The sequence below is a fragment of the Anolis sagrei genome, chromosome 5 (genome assembly GCF_037176765.1).
Source record: "Anolis sagrei isolate rAnoSag1 chromosome 5, rAnoSag1.mat, whole genome shotgun sequence".
Taxonomy (NCBI): Eukaryota; Metazoa; Chordata; class Lepidosauria; order Squamata; family Dactyloidae; genus Anolis; species Anolis sagrei.
In genome coordinates, this window is record NC_090025.1 from 79,264,870 (window position 1) to 79,288,043 (window position 23,174).

Here is a 23,174-nt window from a genome sequence, read left to right on the forward strand (position 1 = left end):
CCAAGTGTCTAGGACTGTGTGATGTATCAGCAGAATAATGTGTGCAGATCCCAGTATGGTGGCCTTCTGCAGCTGGCAGATGGTAATTTTGTCAGCGCTTTTTGTGTTTAAGTGCAGGCCAAGGTCTTTAGGCACTGCACCCAGTGTGCCGATCACCACTGGGACCACCTTGACTGGCTTGTGCCAGAGTTTTTACAGTTCGATCTTTAAATCCTCATATTGTGTCAGCTTTTCCAGTTGTTTCTCTTCAGTCCTGATGTCACCTGGGATTGCAACTTCAACAATCCATACTTTATTTTTTGTTGTTTTATTAATTATTATCATCATCATTATTATTGCTATTATTATTACAGTAAAATGGCCCTTCCCAATATCCATGAAACTAAGAATAAAGGAAAATCAAAAAGATTAAACTGTGATGCCAAACAGGGAAAGAGGAGCCGAGATCGGCTACCATGTGAACCCCTCACGGAAGGGAATCCATGACGACTGAGCCCTTGCCCAACAAACCGAAGCAGCCAGATTAAGGAAACAGCTAAAACAGATCTGTGCTCAAACTTAGTTATTGCTGCTTGAAGGGCTCATTGATTCATAAAATCTGACCTACCTTAAATGTTCTGAAAACCTGCTGGGTATTTTTAGGCTGTGAGTAAGGCTTGGGTGTCAACATAGGCACAGCCTTGGAGGGAAAAGGTTTGCTTGGAGAGGTGCGACCTGTTGAAATGCTGGCTTCGGATCCACTGGGAACAATGGTTGCCTCAACCTTGGCAGTGTATTTGGGGGCAGGAAGTGACTGTTGCCGTAAATATCGCAGGGGGTTTGGGTCCTTAGGCGGGGATGATGAATTTGGCTCAGCTGAATGGCTTCTCTCCAGAATTTTTGGCATCTCCAAGCGTTCAAGGACAGCTTCACTAATGGTGAATCTCTCGATGTATTGTTGGAGAATATGATCTGCCTCCTCCCGTGACCTGGCGTTCTTGTATGCTTCGTGCAGTTCTTTCTCTCGCCGCTCTCTGTTTGGGGTACAAGAGACACAAGATTGACAAAATGATTCACTGCGCACAGTAATAGCCATTCTTGTAGAAAGGAGAAAACCTCATTCATTTCCAGTTTCCAAAGGTTCTTAGCAAGAGAGCATCTCATCTCCACCTTACAGTTTCTTGAAACATCCTATTCATATACCACAGTTTGCCTCCACATCCCATTTACTCCACAATTTACACCATGGTTAAAGTTGGAGCCTGTACTAACTCATGCTGCATGTCAGAAACTGCACAGTAATATGGCTCCCCATAACATCAAAGTAAAATACACCTTGCATACTATGGATGCAACGAAATTTCACTGAATTCAGTCCCAACACAAATATGATTTTTGTACCTTGTGAATATTTGTGTGAGAAAATGAACACACAGATATTAATTTGCAGATTTGTAAGGCTTATAGCATATTCTGGGAAATAAATTCAGCACAAAACAAGGTGCAATGTTTAAATATGAAATAGGCCAGAAACCACACAACACTCCAATATGGAAACTGTTAACATGCAAGTGATTGAAAAGCAGCAAGACCCTTTAGCCCAGTGTTTCCCAACCTTCCTAATGCCGCAACCCCTTAATACAGTTCCTCATGTTGTGGTGACCCCCCAACCATCAAATTATTTTCATTGCTATATCATAATTGTAATTTTGCTACTGTTATGAATCATAATGTAAACCCAAATTTGAATACTGGTGGGGTTGGAGGGGGATTACTCTTGTCATTTGGGAGTTGTAGTTGCTGGGATTTATAGTTAACCTACAATCAAAGAGTATTCTGAACTCCACCAACGATGGATTTAAACCAAGCTTGGCACACGGATCTCCAATGACCAACAGAAAATACTGGAAGGGTTTGGTGGGCACGGACCTTGGGTTTTGGAGTTGTAGTTCACCTACATCCAGAGAGCCCTGTGGACTCAAACAATGATGAATCTGGACCAAACTTGGTGTGACGGCGCATCAGGCCCCACTTGTATGTGAATGTATAGCTAAGTTGTTTGGTTATCTATAGCTGTCAATCAATGTTATTTTGCACCGGATGAATTGCTCCCCCAGCCCAATTGTTTGGCTCCGCCCCTTCCTGGGGAAGAGGGCAGTACTTTCTTTTCATTCTACCATCAGACAACTCAGCAGATGGACGTGAGAAAAGCTTGGCTCTAAAACCCTCAGTCAAGTCATCTCTCATCACCAATTCTTAAGTTTGTACTCTTAAGATTCATGCTTCATGTTCAGATCACCCTGGACGACGTTGAGGAACCTTAAGCGCCTTCAAACCAGTCCTTTGGCATCAAGAGGAAGACTTTGTGCCTTCGAATATAGGCTATTGGACTGGGGTTGTGAATGTTCAAGCATTCACAGCAATTGAGAAAGAGGTAACTTGGAAAGCTTCTCAGCTGGAAAACTCCTTGGACCCAAGACTCCAAAGACTGTAATGTATGTTCTCTTTACTCCTTTTGAACATCAAGTTTATGCCTAAGAAAGATAACTCATTGTGAACAATAAGGCCTAATTTGAGTTATCTATAGTGTCTTGATCCTTGAGAGTTCCAGTTCTCTAAAGAGGGCAAGAAGCAATCCCCTGGGGAAAAGATGTCACGTCCATGTTTCTTTCACGAAGATCTATAGCCCCCAGGCGCGATGGCATATTGGCATGAATACACAACATGCCAAATATGAACACTGGTGGAGTTTGGGGAAAATAGATATTGACATTTAGGAGCTGTAGTTACTTGGATGTGTAGTTCACCTACAATCAAAGAGCATTCTGAACCCCACCAATAGAATTGGGCCAAACTTCTTACACAGAACCCCCATGTCTTGAAGGGACTTGCTGGCGTGAGCCTCCCTCCAGTCTCGCACACTCTCCCTCACCCGCATATGCATATCACGCTGCAATGCGCCAAGCACGCCAGCTCTCCCTTCCCTACTTGGAGTCTCAAAAACAGTCCTCCCCTTGGCTGAGAGGCCGGCCAATCACAGTGGATGAGAGCTTTTAGTAGGAGGATTCTTCGTCTGTTTTCATAAAGGAAAAGAAGGGCAGGTGGAGAGATCTTCAGCCTTCTCCGGCAAAGGGGTTCCTAAGACCATCAGAAATATATGTTTTCTGATTGACTTTGGCAACCCCTCTGAAACCCCCTCGTGACCCCCTCGGGGTCCCACCTCCCAGGTTGAGAAATAGTCGATAAAGGGAAGTTGTGTAAATTAGCTCAATTGGTGCAAATCAACGCATAGGAACATGTGTACAATAAATCTGCAGGAAATTCAGAACAGAAAGAAAACACAATGCAAACAAGGGTGGCAAGAAAATGCAGGAGGGATACACAAAAACTCAACAAAAGATTTTCACTTCCCTGTGGCATAAAGAAAATGAGACCTACACTAAATAATTTCCCCATATACATTAATTTTTTACATAAATGTCTTTCTTATCCATGAAGGACCAAACAGACAACCCACCCTCTGCCTAGATGGACACACAAACGATACCTGTAGCCGAAAGTAATACAACAATGAAAAAAATTCCTGTGTGATTCTTCTGATTGTGGTGGATAGTGAACTGAGGATCATATGTGTTGGATTATATCCTCCTCTTCACTTGGCTGAGTGATACAGGTAGAGGGTTGTTTGTTCATCTGGCTGAGATTACATTGCCCTCATTAGAGGGTGTGTGCTTAAAACAGTAATTTCTTGGCTCCTCACTTGAAGGTTTTTGAAACTGGGGTTTATTGAAATGGAGGTATGTTGCTATGTTTTTGATCTTTTAAACATTCTTCAGAGTTGTAGTACTTCAGTAATTCAGTGTAAAAAAATTATATTTCAATAATTATCTTATGCACTATGATGCTATAACTCTACTTTTAGGACAAAAACCAAAAAAGGAGGAATGGGTGGAGAAGAGACTGAAAGGAACTGCCTTTACCTTTCCCATCAGTCATGCAAATACTCGTGCAAAAACAGTGGATGTGGCTCTTAATGAGACATGCTGCATTATCATGGGATGTCTGCGCCCTACACCACTGGAGAAATTACACTGTTTAGCCGGTATTGCACCACCTGACATCCGCTGGGAAGGAGCAACCAATAGTGAAAGGACCAAGGCAGTGACATCTCCAGCCCATCCTCTGTTTGGGTACCAGCCAGCATGCCAACAACTTAAATCAAGAAATAGTTTTCAAAGATCTACAGAGACACTCGCTGGAACACCTCAGCAAGTGAGAGTCCAAAAGTGGCAGGCTCAAACCCAGAACCTCAAACAATGGCTGATACCAAATGAGAGATTCCCCCCTGGGCACACAGAAGGCGCTGAACAGACTGCGCTCTGGCACCACGAGATGCAGAGCCAACCTTAAGAAATGGGGGTTATGCGAGTGTGGAGAAGAGCAAACTACAGAACACCTGCTGCAATGCAACCTGAGTCCTGCCACATGCACAATGGAGGACCTTCTTGCAGCAACACCAGAGGCACTCCAAGTGGCCAGATACTGGTCAAAGGACATTTAATCAACTATCAAGCTTGCAAACTTTGTGGTTTGTTTGTTAAAAAATGCAATGCAACAGTTTGGTTTGCTCCTGACATGATAAATAAATAAAATAATGCAAATACTGCAATCTATCTCACATTTTCTCCTTGTATCTTATTAAAATAACTTACTTTTCTTCCACAATTTCTCTGTAAGTCTTGATGCTTTTCCTTCGCTCACTGGGTCCCTCAGCTCCAGTCAGTAACCGTTCCATCTTTTTCCTCTCAGCTTCTTTTTTCAGTAAATCCTGCGAAGCACTTCTTCGACGACTCTTCCACCGGGCTAAATCCTACAGGAAGAAGAACAGAAAAATCTTGCTTAGTGTGCACAGCATTACTGATCTGCAACCCTATGAGGAAATACTGAAGATTGATTGTTAACTGTTGATTTGCAGAGAACCCTAACACTTACAATAGTATTATAATTTCTGGGGTTTGTCGAGAACAAAGGTGGGCAATATGCAGTCTGTGGACTTCATGTTGCACCTCACACTATTTTCTGATCCTCAAATATTTATTTATTTCATATATTTATATCCCGCCCTTCTCTCCACAAGGGGGACTCAGCGTGGCCAAAGACTCAGACTCCCCAAACCACACTGTTGAACTAGAAAAAGCCAATTCAGAGCCAGTGCTTGCGTTAAAGGCAACTGCTTGTTTTGCATGGGGGTTTCCTACTGAATTTTGGCAAAATAATTTGTTAATGAATTTGGCATAGCACTGGAGCAGCAGGGCAACAGCTGGTACCAAGAGGAAATATTGGTTGCTGGTCCAGCTTCCTTCACCTGGAGAAGAATGTATGTATGAGATTTATCTATCTATATAAATAAAAATGTAATGTTCATTTGTGGGATTAACTACAAAACCACTGGATGAATTGACACCAAAATTGGACACAAGACACCTGTCAGGTCAATGAGTGACCATCACTCATAAAAACCCTGAATAAGTCTCTACAGTCACTTATGGACCCTCTGCCAAGACTCTACATTTGGAAGACAATCATACTCAGCCACGAGGGATTGCCTGTAATAATAATCAGGCTATATTTTAAAAGATGTTCAAGCTGGGTTTAGAAAAGGCAGAGGAACAAGAGACCAGATTGCCAATATCCGCTGGATAATGGAGAAAGGCAGGGAGTTTCAGAAAAACATCTATTTCTGCTTCATTGACTATTCTAAAGCCTTTGACTGTGTGGATCATAATAAATTGTGGCAAGTTCTTGGTGGGATGGGCATACCAAGCCACCTTGTCTCTCTCCTGAGGAATCTGTACAAGGACCAAGTAGCAACAGTCAGAACTGACCACGGAACAACAGACTGGTTCAAGATTGGGAAAGGCGTCCGGCAAGGCTGCATACTCTCACCCAACGTTTTTAACTTGTATGTAGAACACATCATGCGATGTGCGGGGCTTGATGAATGCAAAGCTGGGGTGAAAATTGCTGGAAGAAACATCAACAACCTCAGATATGCAGATGACACCACTCTGATGGCCGAAAGCGAGGAGGAGCTGAGGAGCCTTCTAATCAAGGTGAAAGAAGAAAGCGCAAAAGCTGGGTTGCAGCTAAACATCAAAAAAAAAACCAAGACTATGGCAACAAGAATGATTGACAACTGGGAAATAGAGGGAGAAAATGTGGAGGCCGTGACAGACTTTGTATTTCTAGGTGCAAAGATTACTGCAGATGCAGACTGTGGCCAGGAAATCAGAAGACGTTCACTTCTTGGGAGGAGAGCAATGTCCAGTCTCGATAAAATAGTAAAGAGTAAAGACATCAGACTGGCAACAAAGATCCGCCTAGCCAAAGCCATGGTATTCCCTGTAGTAACCTATGGATGTGAGAGCTGGACCTTAGGGAAGGCTGAGCGAAGGAAGATCGATGCTTTTGAGCTGTGGTGTTGGAGGAAAGTTCTGAGAGTGCCTTGGACTGCGAGAAGATCCAACCAGTCCATCCTCCAGGAAATAAAGCCCGAATGCTCATTGGAGGGAAGGATACTAGAGACAAAGTTGAAGTACTTTAGCCACATCATGAGGAGACAGCAAAGCCTAGAGAAGACAATTATGCTGGGGAAATTGGAAGGCAAAAGGAAGAGGGGCCGACCAAGGGCAAGATGGATGGATGGCATCCTTGAAGTGACTGGACTGACCTTGAAGGAGCTGGGGGTGATGGCGGCCGACAGGGAGCTCTGGCGTGGGCTGGTCCATGAGGTCACGAAGAGTCGGAGACGACTGAACGAATGAACAACAACATTTTAAAAGAATTGAATAAACCCAACTTAGTAGGAAATTGGAAAGAATAATGACTTCTTTTTTAAATAATATGGAAAACAAACTTTGTTGTCTGTCTTGCAGGTACATCAGAGGACAGCACTTCTACTCACATCCTGCCACCGATCTTCATCCTCCTTCAGCTGGTTATGAATAGTCTGCAGCTTCTCGTGCCGTGCTTTGCTGTGGGGCTGCATTACAGTAGCCTCATCCACACATCTCATGTCAAACATGCTCACGCTCCTGAAAGGGAAAGCCAAAATGTTTTATCAGTAAGTCAGGGAATTATGTACTATCAATGCCTGGACCCTGAAAATTTCAGCCACAGGAGGGTGCTAGAGCAAACGGAAAGGCATCTCGTCCTTGGAGAAGCTGTGAAAAATCAAGGAAGATGCTTTTGGATGCGCTCCTACCACATCAAAAGCCTTCGGTGGGGATGTGTAGAGTGAAGCATTAGACATACCAAAAGCACATGCAAACTGGTAACTTATGGTACAGACCAGTAATGCCGGACAAAAAGAGTTGAAGGCATGTCCGAAATTGCTTTTTCACTTATACAGATGTGCACAACCTGTGGCCCTCCAGATGTTTTGGACCTCAGCTCTCAAAATCCCTGTCCATTGGATAAACTGGCTAAGGTTCCAGAAATTCGGAGTCCCAATCCCCTGGAGGATCACAGGTTGTGCAGGCCCAATCTAATGTGAATTCGGCACAACTCCTGCACTTACATTGTTTAATATGGTGGAGAACTCATCAGGGAAATGCCGTGTTTATGGAAATTCTTCTACCATTTCCCCGAGCATGATTTTTGAGGATGCTCAAAATATAAGTCCTATTTAAAAATAAGTCCTAGTTACAGTTAATTAAAAATCAATTTAGAAAAATAAGTCATATCTTGAAAATAAGCCCTAACACATCTTTGGGGGGAAAATTATACAAGACCCTGTTCTGCTTTGGGGAAAACAAGGTAGGTCTTGGACATTTCACAGGACTTCTCAAGGGGAGGTTCAGGAATGGAAATAATCCTAATAGACACCTCATCCAACTACACCTTATAACAGCAATCAAAGTGGAGAGGGAATGTGGCTTTGGATAAATTCTACTTTTAGGCCATTCTAAGGTCATGCTAAACGTGTTTCTAAGAATGTGACCCAGAATTCCCTGTAATACACACAAGGGAAACTGTTTTGTCGAAGGCTTTCATGGCTGGAATCACTGGGTTGTTGTAGGTTTTTTCGGGCTGTATGGACATGTTCTAGAAGCATTCTCTCCAGACGTTTCGCCTGCATCTATGGTAAGCATCCTCAGCGGTTGTGAGGATGCTTGCCACAAATGCAGGTGAAACGTCAGGAGAGAATGCTTCTAGAACATGGCCAGACAGCCCAAAAAACCTACAACACAAGGGAAGCTGTTTCTTCCAAAGGTAGACAGTTTGAAAAGCACATATCTAAGCTTCAGACATAGAAGAATGCATCTACATTGTAGAATTAATGCACTATGGCATCAGCTTCACTGCCATCGCTCAATCCTAAGGAATCATGGGAGTTGTAGCTGTAATTGTACATGGTCTTTAACCTTCTCTGTCAAAGTATGAAGTTGCCTCACCAAACTACATATTCCATGATTTCATAACATTGAGCCATGGCGGTTAAGTGGTGTCACACTGCATTAATTCTACAGTGTAGATGCATACTCAGTGAAGCTTTTTGAAACTGTGTCTTCTGGAATAATGGATCTGACACATCAGAGACAGTTGAGAGGTACAGATTATCTTATTCAGTAGGTTTTAATGCCTATAATAAATAAGCTGTGAGAGCTGACCCAGTCAAGCGCACATGCAGAGCAAATGGTCACATGACTTCATTGTTAATTTGTTAACAATACAACCCCCAAAGTACTTCTAACATGTATTAGTGTACAATTACATGATGAACAAAAGTCATATTCCATTCCACAATATTCTGTTTTACATGATGAAGCAAGAGGCAAGTTATTAGTGTTAGACAAAATAAAATAAAATGTCACAAGCACAGTGCATTGTATACAAAGATATTATATGCAGTGATTATTTTTCTCAATGTCACATACATGGAATGTGCACCATGTTTCTGGTTTCCTTTTGATGAAAGCACAGCTTACATTTCATAAACGAAGCCAAGCAAATCAGTCTCATTTGCGATTGTGATGGGAACAGCTCTTGTTAAGTGACCCTAAATGCTCCGGCGGAATATCCTGATGGAATTTCATTATGGCCACTGGCCAGTCATTGTGGTTTGGTAGAACGGGGTCAGGACAATCAAGCGTTTCCACTATTATGCACATATAGTCAGTGGTATTTTCTTGCAAGTAGTCAGAGGGCTGAATAATCACTCCAAAGTTGTTCTAAAGCATTCTCATATGGGATGCTTACTGCTTGTCCTTTTCAGAGGAGAAGTGCAATTTACTAAGGCAATCCTGGAAATTCACATATTGTAGTGGTCTGAGTTAAAATCTAATCTAACCTAACAGAGGGGAACTGTTGATAGGATTGTTGAGTTTTGTAGAATTGGCAATACTTTTGTATGTCGTTGTCCCATCTTTAATCCAAAGTGGGTCTATGTAAAATCCATAAAAAACAAAACTAACATCAATAAGAAGACTGATCAAAATTAAAAAATGAGATTGTCCACATAACTAACTTTTCAAAAGGACTTCCTGAAGTGCTGACACATCACTTAGATACTGAATTCCTTCAAGGATTGTTATTTGTCTCTAAACAGTCCTCTCATTTCATCAACCTTAGCTAATATGGCTTGGTAAAAAATATTCCATTTGAAACAATGATATTTTAAAAAATCCTTAAGCTGGAAATACATATCACAAGCAATGCCAATAGCAGTAGTTTTGCAGCTTTCCTTATCTCGACAAAACGTTTAAGTGAGACAAAATGCTTTTCCTCTCTGAACATTATGGAGAGACAATAGGAAGCTCTACTGCTTTGTATGTCGTAAGTAAAGACAGTGTCAGATTAAACTTTTCAAGGAAAGGATTATATACCTGCTCTGACTAAATAGTTTAATATGTAATAAATATACCACATATAACAAATCTGTTCATGTTTGAAAATTATAATACTAAAAGATTGCTCCCAGTTGTTGATAATCACTTAAAATCTATGCTATTTCAATTTTGTTCCAAGATCTCTATTACTGCAATTCACTTGAACAACTATTTAAAAAATTAGTATCAACAATGAACATGTGATTGAATTATGGAGGCATGTTTTGCAATCTTGTACAGAGTCTGAAAAATCATTACATAAGAATCATAAGACATTGTTTACATCAAGCTTCTGAGGAAATATAATCCTAAAATCAAGGGGTTATTAAATGATCAAAACAAATGTTCATTTCAAAAAGGAGGGAGTCATTTTGGGAGAAAATTGAAACAAGTATATGAAACAAGTATATTATTTTCCAGGGTGGACATTTTTTTTAAAAAAAACTAGTTAAAAAAATAACAAACCATTAATTTTAATTTGGCTACAAAAAAAAAAAAATCAGCAATACTAGTATGGGAGGCCACAACAGGGCTACTACTTCCAAATAGTTGGCATTGCCAAACCTTCTCAAAGTATCTTGATAACCGAACAGGACTATGGATTGTTACAGTGCAAAACAAATCTCATCTGCTGATTTCAGTTATTCCATGTAAGAAATCTGAATGATAAAGCTGTAGTGTAGGTGCCCTCTGCCATGTGTCATTTTTTTACTAGATTGTCATCTACCACACAGAAAGTCTATAGAGCAGTGGTTACCAACTTTTTTTTTTACTAGGGACCACTTTGACCAGAGACCACTTAACCAGGGACCACTCTCCAACATCACTACCAAAAGGGTTACGAATCAGTTTGAGTCAACTTTGATTCGGTTTGGTTGTTTGGGGTGCTGATTCAGAAATTTGTATTGGATAGATCACATCAACTCTAGTTTCTTGTTGGGGATTCCTCATCTTCGGAAGAGGAAGGAGAGCAGGGAAGTGCTCAGGAATTGGAGAGAGAAGAAGAATCAGACGATAAGGGTTTGAAAGTGCCCACATTTCTAGAGAGATGTAAAGAGACAGAGCATAGACAGTGTTCAACCAGAATAGCTGCTAAAAACGCTGAGCTAATTGGGAGATGCCCTAGCACCTCTTGTGTGGGGAATTCAGGGCTGTAAATCAGAGGCAGGAGCAGTCAGCTTTCACTGGTAACAACGACCCTGATACTGATGTTTTTGCTCCAACGGAATCTGCTTTCTGTCTGCTGCTAAGGACTTAGTTCATTGCTCGTTGTCAGATGGAAGACTGGTGTTTTGTTTGAGACTTTGTAAGATACTTTAATTTGTGTCTGGATTAAGACTTCCTTGCTTTCTTTTTCACTTTTCAATTGCATTTGCTTATCCTTTGTGTTTGCTGAAGTAAAGCATTTTTCTTTTACTTTCAACATTGTCTAAAGGCTGTTTATGAAGAGCAACTCAGGACATTTCTGATAGAGAACATATGCCATCTAGTAGTCACCATCTGCTTGTCCACAGAAAACCATATTTAATTATCTAGAGCTGATGTGGTATATCAAATGCAATTTTCTGAATAAGCAGCCCAAATAACCCCAGGAACAGGCCTAAAAACAGACACGAAGGTGCCCCCGATTCCAGGTGCCACATGGAATGGCTCCATTTGGAGGGAGGAGGAGGAGAAGCAGCAGTCAGGAGGCTTGCTGTCGTGCCTTTATCGGGTAGTCAGCCTCTCCTCCCAACATCCATGCTGGCTCTGCACTGTAAGAGGATTTTGCGAGACCAGTTGCTCTCATTGCAATGGTGTAGTAACAGTGAGGCCGTTGACCATATTTTAGTTCGTGGGGACCACTGATGGTCCGTGGACCACAGGTTGGGAACCACTGCTATAGAGCAAAGTCTTTAAAAGGGTGGGAACTGTTAAGAATTACCTGAAGTATGTCTTAGAAATCTAATCAATATTATTCAATTTCCTCACTGAACTGATGTCTGCAACACACATTTCCAAGTGTTTGCAATTTTAAATACACATTCCTTAGAATGCTGTAAAAACAATGTCTTGTAGGAATGTTGCAGTAGATTTTTATTCTTCCTTTTAATTTGCTTGTAAATACCAATCCTTGAAAATGTTTGCATATTACACAAAAACAAGGAAACTAGGGTTTTTTTTAATGAAAAGAAAAGTTGGATCGTATTCTTTGGGACATCATAAATACATGAGAGCAGAATTTATGTGTGAAGAATTTATATATTAATAAGATATAGTACATATTCCATTTAATTAACTCATGCCACTTTAATCTCATAAAATACATATTTAGGTAATGGGACAGGAAACTAATAAACTAACAAAACATGTGAGTTGGGTGAATGATATAGGCAGTTACATATGCCAAAATCCAGATTTAGATGAAGTTTATGGTTTTCTAAGGAAGTCCTTCCCTACTTAGTGCCCATCAGGGTTTTTTTTTTTTTACTTCAGTTCCTATGATGTCTCATTATTGTTCACATTGTTTAATGATGACAACACTTGACAATCCAAAACATCTGGAAGGTACCAAGATGGGATGTGTGTGTGACCTAAGGGAAATTGAGAAATGGCGGTAAGGGAAAATCTTAAACAAACTATGGCCCCCAACTATACTGCCATATAAACCGGATTATCTGCTTTGAACTGGATTATATGGCAGTGCAGAATCAGACCTGAACCCAGTTTGAAAACACTGACCTTAAGTCTTAAATATTGGCTTAAGGTCAGTGTTTTCAGATTGGGCTCAGATCTGAATCACCATCGAGCCCAGAATAATTACACTAGCCACTGGTTCAATCTTAACTCTAAAAAAGTATCTTCTATCGGCCTATCTTCATTCTTCTTTTTTCATCTGGGTTATGATATGGCACTTAAATCAATTAAACAAAGACTGTGGGACATTGTCTTCTGTGAGCTGCATTCTCACTCATATGTCTCTTGTCCCCCAAGCACCCTAAGTACACACTATGCTGGGCCTCTTCATGAAGCAAGTTATCTTAAGAACTTGACTGTGGTCAAATATTGCTACCTATTCTCCAAGGTAAGGTGCAATGCGTTCCATTTTGAAGTGCTTTGAAGTAGATTTGCAGGAGTCCCATAAAATGCAAGACTTTGCCCAGGATGTTGAATGCATGTATCACATTTTATTGTCCTTCAGTTTTTACAAGCAGGATCAGCTTAATATTAGTAACCTACTACTGAGCAACCTACCTGGTAGATCAGCTCAATTATGAGTCTGCTGTGCTCTTTTTCCGCTGAGCAAATTGGGATTTTTGGACCATAATAAAGATCGATTGATTGATTGACTCTTACAATCTAGTTCAGTAATTCTCGACCAGTGGGTCCCCAGATGTTGTGGCCCTCAACTCCCAGACATCCCAGCCAGTTTACCAGCTGTTAGGATTTTTGGGAGTCGTAGGTCAAAAACATCTGGGGACCCCCAAAAACATCTGGGGAATCTAGTTCAAATAAAATAATCTGGATTTTTTTGTTTTGATACTCTGGATTGTATGGCAGTGTAGATCCACCTATATTCTCCTACTGCAATCTCTTCTAAGGTAGCTTTTCAGAACTCATCTACACTGGTAAATCTGACTCTGTAATTCCAGAATGCACTGAGACCACATCTGGTCGTCAGGTGGCACACCTTTTGTGTCATTGCCGGTGTCATGTCAAGACAGAAATTAAGCTCAGTAGGAGCTCTTGGTCATCATGGGAGACTCTTCCGATGTTAAAACAATATGCCCCTGCAACCAGCAAGAAGAAGATAGAAGATCCTTTTTGCTGTCTGTGCGGACACTACAGCCATGGACCTAAGAGAGAGCTCCTTCTGCCTAGGAGCGGTGGTAGAGAAAGAGGCACAATTCATCCTATTTCTCAGAGTTGAGGGTGCAGGGAGAGAGTGAAGGCGTCAGTGTCCGGTTTGGACACTGAATTCGACTGAATCGGATTCAATCCTGCTGTTCAGGTTGTTCCAAAGCCTGGGATACTCCAGGGTGTCCAGCAAACTCTGTAATAACTCCTGATTTTGCTAAAAGCAGGGCATAGTTGGTTTCAACTAAAAACCCCTGCGATACTCACCAGAAATAACTGTGCATCATGAAGACTGGTAGCAGTCCATTGGGGGTGAGCCTGAGGTTTTGGGCTCATGGAGACAAGCCCACAATTAATGATTTTAAAATGGAGATAGAAACATATAGCTCTTCAAGTGATCCAGCAAGGCTATGACGCAGCAGCTCATTCACTCAACCTTCTACTTAAACCTACATTTAGTCTGCATGTTTACAAAAACTCTAGCGTTGCAATTCCAGTCATTATAACAGAGGAGTGGCCCTATAGACTTCACAGAAGAGCACATCACAATATAGCAGAGGCCAGCTTTTGCAGCAACATGCTTTATTGCTCTCTCAAAAGTTATTACTTTAATGCAACAAAGCGCATATCACTGCAGTGTTATGTCAAAGCACATACATTTCAAACAGCTCTGTACCAGAACAATGAAAGGTACTAATGGTGCAACAACTGCATTTTAAATTAGTAGTAAGTATGAAAAGCATGCAGTTTAAATTGTTTAAAGGCAACCCAATGAGAGCACACAACAACTTACTCTGCGTCATCAGACACAGGAGTTCTGGAGCCGAATCTATAAAACCAAATATAAAATTAGAGAGATTTAACACGGAGAAAGAGGATATATGAAGGGAACTGCAGTGAGGGCAAGGAGAGGGAGAAGTGGGAGCGAAAACCACAAAAGGAGATTGATTTTCATTTGAAGGCAAACTTCTCCCGCAATCAAAAGGACTAAAACAGCACCGAAATTTTAGAGCATCGCAAATGAGATAAATGTTAATGATCAAGATTACAACAATGGGTTTTAAAAACGTTTTTAACACAATTTGTAACACCTGTTAGCAAACCGCACCATGAAACTGATTGAAGGGAGGAATTACTCATAAAAGCTTATATAAAAAGCTTGTTTTATGAGGCAGGCCAGACATGTCGTAACCATATATGTGTTACACTGTGCATAATCTAGATCCTGTAAAAGAAAATCAACATGTTTCTGGATTTTGGAACACCTCTTGCATTGAATCCCATTCTCGTTTACGTAAATAGAAACATGCTGTATTCTTGAAAAACACTGCAACCTGTAAGTCCATGCTTCCATTATTATTTGGCAGAAAGCAAATTTTACATTTCCAGAGAAAAATCACACTCATAGGTATTTCTTGTAAACTTCCCCCTCCCCTATTCCCATGCCATTTAAAAAAGATATTTCTTACAGTTTTGCAAAGAAAGACTATTAGTTCAAAAGCCTCATGACAGGTGTATGCAACTGTTAATCCACAATCAAATAAATCAGACAAGAGCAGACTCTATTTGATTCCAACGTGCATGCACTAACATGCTGTAAAAGACCACAGAAGGCTTTACGTCTGCATGGCACACTTGCTCACATTTGTATTGGTTCATCTTCTAGCAACATAAGTTCTTTGCTGTTTGTTTCAAGAACTTCCTGCATCTCAGAAGAATGTTCAGTTTTGACCGATTCAAGGTCAAGCACATTCTTATGTGCATCTGAAGAAACACCCTCTTTTTCAGTAGAGGTGCTAGATTTCTCTTCTTCCAGCTGCTCTTCAAGATGCACTACAAGCCTTTCTGGGATTTCCATGCAAGGCCTTGGATGGTTTTCAGAGACCACTGAATCCGTCACAGTAATGCTAAAAAAAGTAATTTCTGTTTTAGCTCGCAGTGAGACACAGGACATGCCCAATGCACACACATCCAAGGAGGAAGCAAATCTGTGAAATTATGTCACAAAACACAAATAACTAGGAAGACCCACCAAATCCTTAAATATGTGTAGCTCTGTCCAACTTCCCAAACAAGTGGGCCAGAGTGAAGAGAGTGGGGAACCACCTTGTATCCTGCCTATGCCATCATCTGGGTCAGAGTGAAGAGAGAGGGGGCCAGGGGACAGTTCCACCTTGTCTCCTGCCTATGTCACTAGTTGGGGACCTCTCCCCCCAGCACCAACTGCTGCTGTGGGCCAGAGAGAAGAGGGGGGGGGGCAGGGAACAGTTCCACCTTGTCTCCTGCCTATGTCATCAGTTGGGGACACCCCCCCCCCCGCCAGCACCAACTGATGCTCTGGGCCAGAGTGAAGAAAGAGGGGCCCAGGGGACAGTTCCACCTTATCTCCTGCTTTTGTCATCAGTTGGGGACCCCTCCCCTCAGCACCAACTGTTGCTCTGGGCCAGAGTGAAGAAAGAGGAGGGCAGAAGACAGTTCCACCTTGTCTCCTGTGCTATGCTAATAATATAATATAATGTAATGTAATATATTGTATATACATATAACATTTATAATATTATAATGTAATACAATATAATACTAATACTAATAATATGATATTATAATTATATAATTTATATATTATTATTTAATTTATAGAACATGTAATATTACTAATAACATTACAATATAATAATATAGTACAATATAGTAATATATAATACTGATATTGTACTATGCTAATAATATATTGTATGTATATATATCTTGTAAGCCGCTCTGAGTCCCCTTCGGGGTGAGAAGGGTGGCATATAAATGTCATAAATAAATAAATAAATAAATAAAGTGGAGAACCAGTCAATTCTGTTTCACCAAATATTATGATGACTTTTGTTGTTGCTTTGTTTTTGCACCAGGCTATTCAACATTAGCAGACTTAGAAATTTATCACATGGTTGGCTGCAAGCACCCTGGACGTTTGCTGTACAGTTGATCGACGAAGCCCCATGCTGCCTATCACATGACAAGGGCTAACTTCAGGTGGGGTGCAAATATCCTATGAAGCTGCGCCCAGGGTACAGGAGGCTTGCCATGTTCCGTTTGGAACAATGCGGCCAGCACGAGCGAGGGAGGGGGGGAGCCATGTAGTGACGCTTCTCCACGTGTGATGGGAAAGTACTGCTACCAGCAAGGCGGGGCACGGATTGTCAGGACTGCCCCGCCGATTCACCACAGAGACTGGTGAAATGCCCCACGGAACCTCATTAATGTGATGAGGTCATTAGTATTGGTGCCAATGCTCTGCTTTGAGCTTGTTTATGGATGGATACATAAAATCTTCAGGGCTCAATCACAACTCTTTTCCTTCACTCCCTGGTTTTCATTATCTGGACATCACAACTATTCAAATTCATTTTCTATACACATTAAACATTGAAGGAACAGCACAGCTTTTTGTAAATACTACTCCCATTTATCCAAATATTATGAATAAATATTACCTGAACAGAACAAAGGAGTCATTTCATTGCCATCCCTGACCCAAAACAACTTATATTTTAGATGAGACATATATAGTCCTCATAATCAATTTAATTATCTGTCTTAGGTAATTATCCATGAGTGGCAACTCTGAACAGTTTAGAAGTGTGTATGTGTGGGTTGCCCCCCCCCCTCCAAAAACATAAAGTTACTCTGAAGAAAAAATAGTTCTTCATCTCAAAAGGCAAAGTTTCCATCATATATCATCTATGGAAATTATTCATAACAGAAGAAAACTGTAAATTTGGACCTGGCAAGCCAACCAAAGTTGAAAACTTATGAAAAAATGTACAATTCATGCACAACTCAATGCAAAAAAAAAAAATTAAAAACAATTTTGGTTAATTTTTCTTGCCCATTCTGGAAATAATTCCAACAAGCTGAACAATTATTTACAAGCCTGATCTAACATAAGGAGACAAAAGGCTATAGCAGAAATGAAAACAGGCATCCTGCTCTTCTGTGAAAATTACTGCTGAGATGAAAGATCACAAAATAGCTTTCTGACCTCTTCATTTTCTGTTCAGTCTTTGCAAGCTCCTTAACTGCTTCCTCACCATTCTGCTGCTTTGAGAAAGGAACTGGGAGGAACTGTTTAACACAGGGTCCAGTCTGCTTCAGAAAAGCTCTGGTTCTTCTCACCATCATGTCATCTTTCCCTGTATTTTTAAGTGCCCCTTTCTCTTCTGCTGTAGGGTTTCTGTGATCATCTTGATCGTTTGACTTTCCATAGCCATTTTCACACAATACACCCAGACTTAGAGATGCAGGTGAAGGCACTCTGTGTTCACACTGCATTATACCAGTCAGTGTTCTGCTAAGGCAATTGGAGTATAGTATTATTTAGAAGGCAATGGAAAACCAAGGAGGAAAACAGGTGCTTATCAATCGCACACAACAATTTTCTCTAATAAAAATCCCAGTAGATATTCTGAGGGCACAGGATGTTATTACAAAACTGAAGAAGAACAGGTCTCCGCCTGGACACACATCAATGAGAGATGGCAGACAGAAATCCTATATAAGATGTTCTGCACTTCTTTTATGGAACCCCAAATAGACAAAATAAATGTTATTAGGTATTATCCTAATATTATTGCATTTATCTCCATTATGTCAGAAATCTATTATGGAAGTTTTCCAAAAAAAGTAGTTTTGTTAGCCTTGTGTAGTATAAAAAGGAGGAAGGGAATGAGAGAGAAAAGAAATGTGGCAGCACATTTAAAACTTTTATTTTAACATGAACTTTTAATAAACCCACTTTTTCAGATGTAGTACAGAGTGATATTAAAGTCTGAGGTTACAAAGATCTAAATCAGGGGTTCTCAAACTAAGGCCCAGGGCTGGATATGCCCCCCCCCCCCCAACAAGGTCATTTACCTGGCCCTCACTCAGGATCAAGTCTGAAATGAATTGAAAGCACTCAACAACCACAACCACAACAACAACAACAACACCAACAACAAACCTATCTCATCAGCCAAAAGCAGGCCCACACTTCCCACTGAAATAGCTCTCAGGTTACCTGGCATCTAATAAATTTATATTTGTTGAAATTGTTCTTCATTTTAATTATTGTATTGTTTTAAAGTGTTGTTTACACTACAAATAAGATATGTGCAATGTGCACAGGAATTCATTCATGCTTTTTTCAAATTATAATCTGGCCCTCCAACAGTTTGTGGGATTTTGACCTGGCCCTCTGATTAAAAAGTTTGAGGACCCCTGGTCTAAATGATCTGTACCACTTCAACCAGCCATTTGAATAACTAGGGCATGAGATTTACATCTTTCTGAATCCTACTACATTTTATCCCAACCCCACAATTTTATATGCTTTACAATCTGAAGCTTTAACATTATCCTGTACTGCATCTGAAGAAGTCGGTTGATATCCACGAAAGTTCATACTAAAATAAGAACTAGTTTAGTCTTAAAGATGTGGCCACACTTCTTTGGCCACGGAAATTACTCATAACATATAAACACACACTCATCATATAAAAGAAAATAAAAACTGCCCCTCAAAAAGAAAAAAATGTCCAGGAAATCAGGACAAGGAGCAGGAGGAGAAGCAGGAAGAGAAGGATTTCTTCATATTTTGCTTTCCCATGGGATGTCATTACAGTTCTCACAATTCCAATAGTTAGATCTAAATTTCAAAGGTATACCAAATAAGATCTGATAGTATAACACCATTTTAAAGACCTTTTTAAAAGGTCAGTACTAAGGAAGATGTCAGTTATTAGAACTGATACTTCAAGGCCATTTTGTGTTTATAATTTTGATCCTCTTATTAATCTTAAACCCCAAAGTTAAAATCTTCCTGCTATACAGATGCTTTAAAACAGGGGTCCTCAAACTAAGGCCCGAGTGCTGGATACGGCCCACCAAGGTCATTTACCCGGCCCTCGCTAAGGGTCAACCTAAGTCTGAAATGACTTGAAAGCACACAACAACAACAACAACAACAACAATCTTATCTCATCAGCCAAAAGCAGGCCCACACTTCCCATTAAAATAGTAATACCAAGGTTGAATAAAAAGTAATGCCTCCACCTTCGTAACTCCTCAACAGATGGCAGTACTGGTATGCAGCAGGTACTGGCTTGTTCAGTAGACTCTTCTCTACAGTTCCATTTTGGCTGGAAGCCTTAGCATTTAATGGTTGTGTTGGAAGTATGGAACCCTGTGCAGACGGTCGGTAACGTGCAGTCATTGAATTCCTGACAGCAGAAGGTGTCACCTCAACATCTTTAAACTTACTCGCCCAACAACGCACAGTACTCACATCAACACAATCACCATAAACACCTTGCATTCTCTGATGAATCTCCTTTTGGGTGACACCTTCTGCTGTCAAGAATTCAATGACTGCACATTGCTTAAGTCGCATTGACCGACTGTCTGCACAGGGTTCCATACTTCACACTTTAACAACACAACCGTTCAATGCCAAGGCTTACCGCCAAAATGGAACTGTAAAGAGAGTCTACTGAACAAGCCAGTACCTGCCGCATAACAGTTTTGTCATCTGTTGAGGAGTTACAAAGGTGGAGGCATTCCTTTCATTCAACCCTTGTAAGTTTATATTTATTAAAATTGTTCTTCATTTTAATTATTGTATTGTTTTAAAGTAGTTTTTTGCACTACAAATAAGATATGTGCAGTGTGCATAGGAATTCATTCACGTTTACTTCAAATTATAATCCGACTCTCCAGTAGTTTAAGAGACTATGACTGTTTAAAAAGTTTGAGGACCCCTGCTTTAAAACACTATTATTTTCTCCTGCTTTCTAAAACTTTATAAGGCTTGTTTTCTTCTTCCGTTGTTAAGATTTTTTTTTTACTTTCTTGTTAAGAAGTAGAATAACGTAATGCACGGTTAGTCCAACATGCAAAGCAGGCCTAAGAAGCTCATAACGGCTGGTTGCCAATTTCTGACCTTTCTACTTTCTGTGGAGTCTTCCACTGTCTGCAGAGAATAACATTTTGTTCCTGTTTCACTGGATGATGACTACTGACTACTGAAATGGGAGAGCAAGATGTACGAACTGGGCTAGCAGATTTCTGAAAAGTTCCAAATCTTCTAGCCAGCATGTCATCTCTTTCAATATCTGGGAACGTCTCATCCAATTCTTCTTCGCTGCTTTCATTCCATTCACTCAAGCTGCTAGGTATCTGCTTCTCGGGATTATCACAAACATCCGGAACAGATGAATTATGCATATCCCTTTCAGATAATAGTATTTCACTAACAGTATAAGATGGAAAGTAGGGGAGAAAAGAAGATAGGCAATGAGAACCATATGGAAGCACTGAGAAAAGATTTTCACTTGTTTGTCTTATCTTTCAAACTGAACATTTAAATTTCTTTTAATAGTAGCCATCAATGGGAAATTCTTTCAACGACCACAGTCTGGTTAAATAAAGGAAAATCGAATCAATATAAATCCTGATACTTGTGCTGAGCAATGCAGAACGTACAAGCATTATTTCACACCCCACAAAAGAAAGTGGAGGGCACTTTTAATATGCCAAAAGGAAGGGGAGGGGACCCTTTTTAAAAAACCAGCTGTCTTCAAGAGAAGAATGAAGCTCTGTAATGTGCTGCCAGCAACTGAAGTAAACACTATGCTACCACTTCAGACGGAGGAGCAGCAGAACACAAAACAGAATGTCCGAAGGCAGCAATAGACCAAGGAGGCTCCGAAAAGCCTGGGTGAATACTGATCAGAAAGGGAAACCTTTAATGTGATTTGATCATCCTTTTACTGAAAAGGATGCATCACTACTAAATTTCTCTCGGTTGAGAAAGACATGCATGTGTTGTTGAAGGCTTTCATGGTCGGAATCACTGGGTTGCTGTGAGTTTCCCGGGCTGTATGGCTATGTTCCAGAAGCATTCTCTCCTCTTTTGGCCACATCCGAACACATTTCCTCCAATGAACCTGCTAGGGTGTTAAGATCGTCTGGGGAGGCCCTGCTCTTGGTCTCACCTGCGTCACAAGTATGTTTGGCAGGGACGAGAGATAGGTCCTTCTCAGTGGTAGCCCCTCGGCTGTGGAACGCCCTTCCTACAGATATTAGATCGGCCCCCTCCCTGTTGACATTTTGGAGGAAAGTGAAGACCTGGTTGTTCGAGCAGGCTTTTGCAAAGGCAGTGTAACAAACACAGGAATATGGAACAATTGGATGATGAGACTTGATCTTGTTAGCGTCTCACAGTTAAAATCAAGATCAAGACCCCACTCACAACTGGGGTTAATGTGTTGCCAGACACTTTCCCTGTAACATGAGAGGCTTTCCAAGTTGTTCTGTCTTCAGTGGAGCCAGCACAGGCCATCTCTGCGAGGGTAATGCAGAGGAAGCTATGTGCAGGGCAACAGATTCACTCCGCTGCTCTCTCTTTCCTTCCCAGAAGCTAGATGAACCTTTATGACAGTGGTTCTCAACCTGAGGGTCCCAAGATGTTTTGGCCTACAACTCCCAGAAATCCCAATCAGTTTACAAGCTTAGGATTTCTAGGACTTGAAGGCCAAAACATCTGGGGACCCACAGGTTGAGAACCACTGCTTTATAATAAGGTCATAAAACAAGGCAGAATTTGAAAATGAAGAATACATCTTGCTTTTTGTTATAAGCTTTCCATTTATTGTGTGCTGGTGAGAAAGGAGGAAACAGGACTGTGGCTTACTGATCTATAGAATATATATGGTACATATAAATATTGATGCTGAGCCTAACTATTGCATATTCCACTGGTATATTGAATCCCTTTTGCTGTGCAACAAACCAATACCTGGAATTAGCATGTGGCCTGTGCCCTTCATCAGCGTGAGCAACGGACTTCTCGGGGCTCACAGAAACTGAGGAGGAAGTTCCACTTGATACCCCAAGAGCCCCAATATTTTTCTTATTAGTTGTCTCTTCCATTTCGTTTTTGGCCACAGCTATAGTAACGGAAGGCTGCTCCCATTGCTGATGGTCAATTTCTGTCACTGGCCCAAAGTGCACAAACCTCTGTTTGGGAGTTTTCTTGCATGTTTGGACTTTGGGGCTTGCAAAACTGTTATCAGTTTCCACTGTCATTTCAGAAGACAGCAGTGAATCTGGAGTGTCTGTGAGCTCCTCATCACTAACAATAAAAGAAAGGAAAGAAAGAAAAGCACATAAGAAGATATCAAAAGACTAAAGGCCCTTCCAGACAGGCCCTATATCCCAGGATCTGATCCCAGGTTTTCTGCTTTAAACTGGAATATATGAGTTCGCATTGCCAGATAATCTGGGATAAACAGAAAACCTGGGATCAGATCCTGGGATATAGGGCCTGTCTGGAAGAGCCCCAAGAAAAATAAAACTGAAGATGTGATTAAAAGTTGAAGTAAAAGCAGCCAATCAGAGGTATCAATACACATATACACACAGAACTATCAAGCCAAGAAA

At 40.8% G+C, this 23,174-nt stretch overlaps 1 protein-coding gene across 2 annotated transcripts in view; it reads right to left on the bottom strand.

Moving 5' to 3' along the window:
- The window catches only part of LIMCH1 (LIM and calponin homology domains 1), a 341,273-nt gene that overhangs the window by 36,791 nt on the left and 281,308 nt on the right, over positions 1-23,174 (bottom strand). For both annotated transcript variants that reach the window (XM_067468791.1, XM_067468792.1), the window contains exons 12-19: positions 22,531-22,866; positions 20,674-20,982; positions 17,737-18,042; positions 15,350-15,613; positions 14,500-14,535; positions 6,944-7,073; positions 4,692-4,849; positions 604-1,013 (exon numbers count right to left, since the gene is read on the bottom strand). In XM_067468791.1, coding sequence (XP_067324892.1) covers positions 604-1,013; positions 4,692-4,849; positions 6,944-7,073; positions 14,500-14,535; positions 15,350-15,613; positions 17,737-18,042; positions 20,674-20,982; positions 22,531-22,866 — 1,949 coding nt within the window. The remainder of the gene's footprint in view (positions 1-603; positions 1,014-4,691; positions 4,850-6,943; positions 7,074-14,499; positions 14,536-15,349; positions 15,614-17,736; positions 18,043-20,673; positions 20,983-22,530; positions 22,867-23,174) is intronic.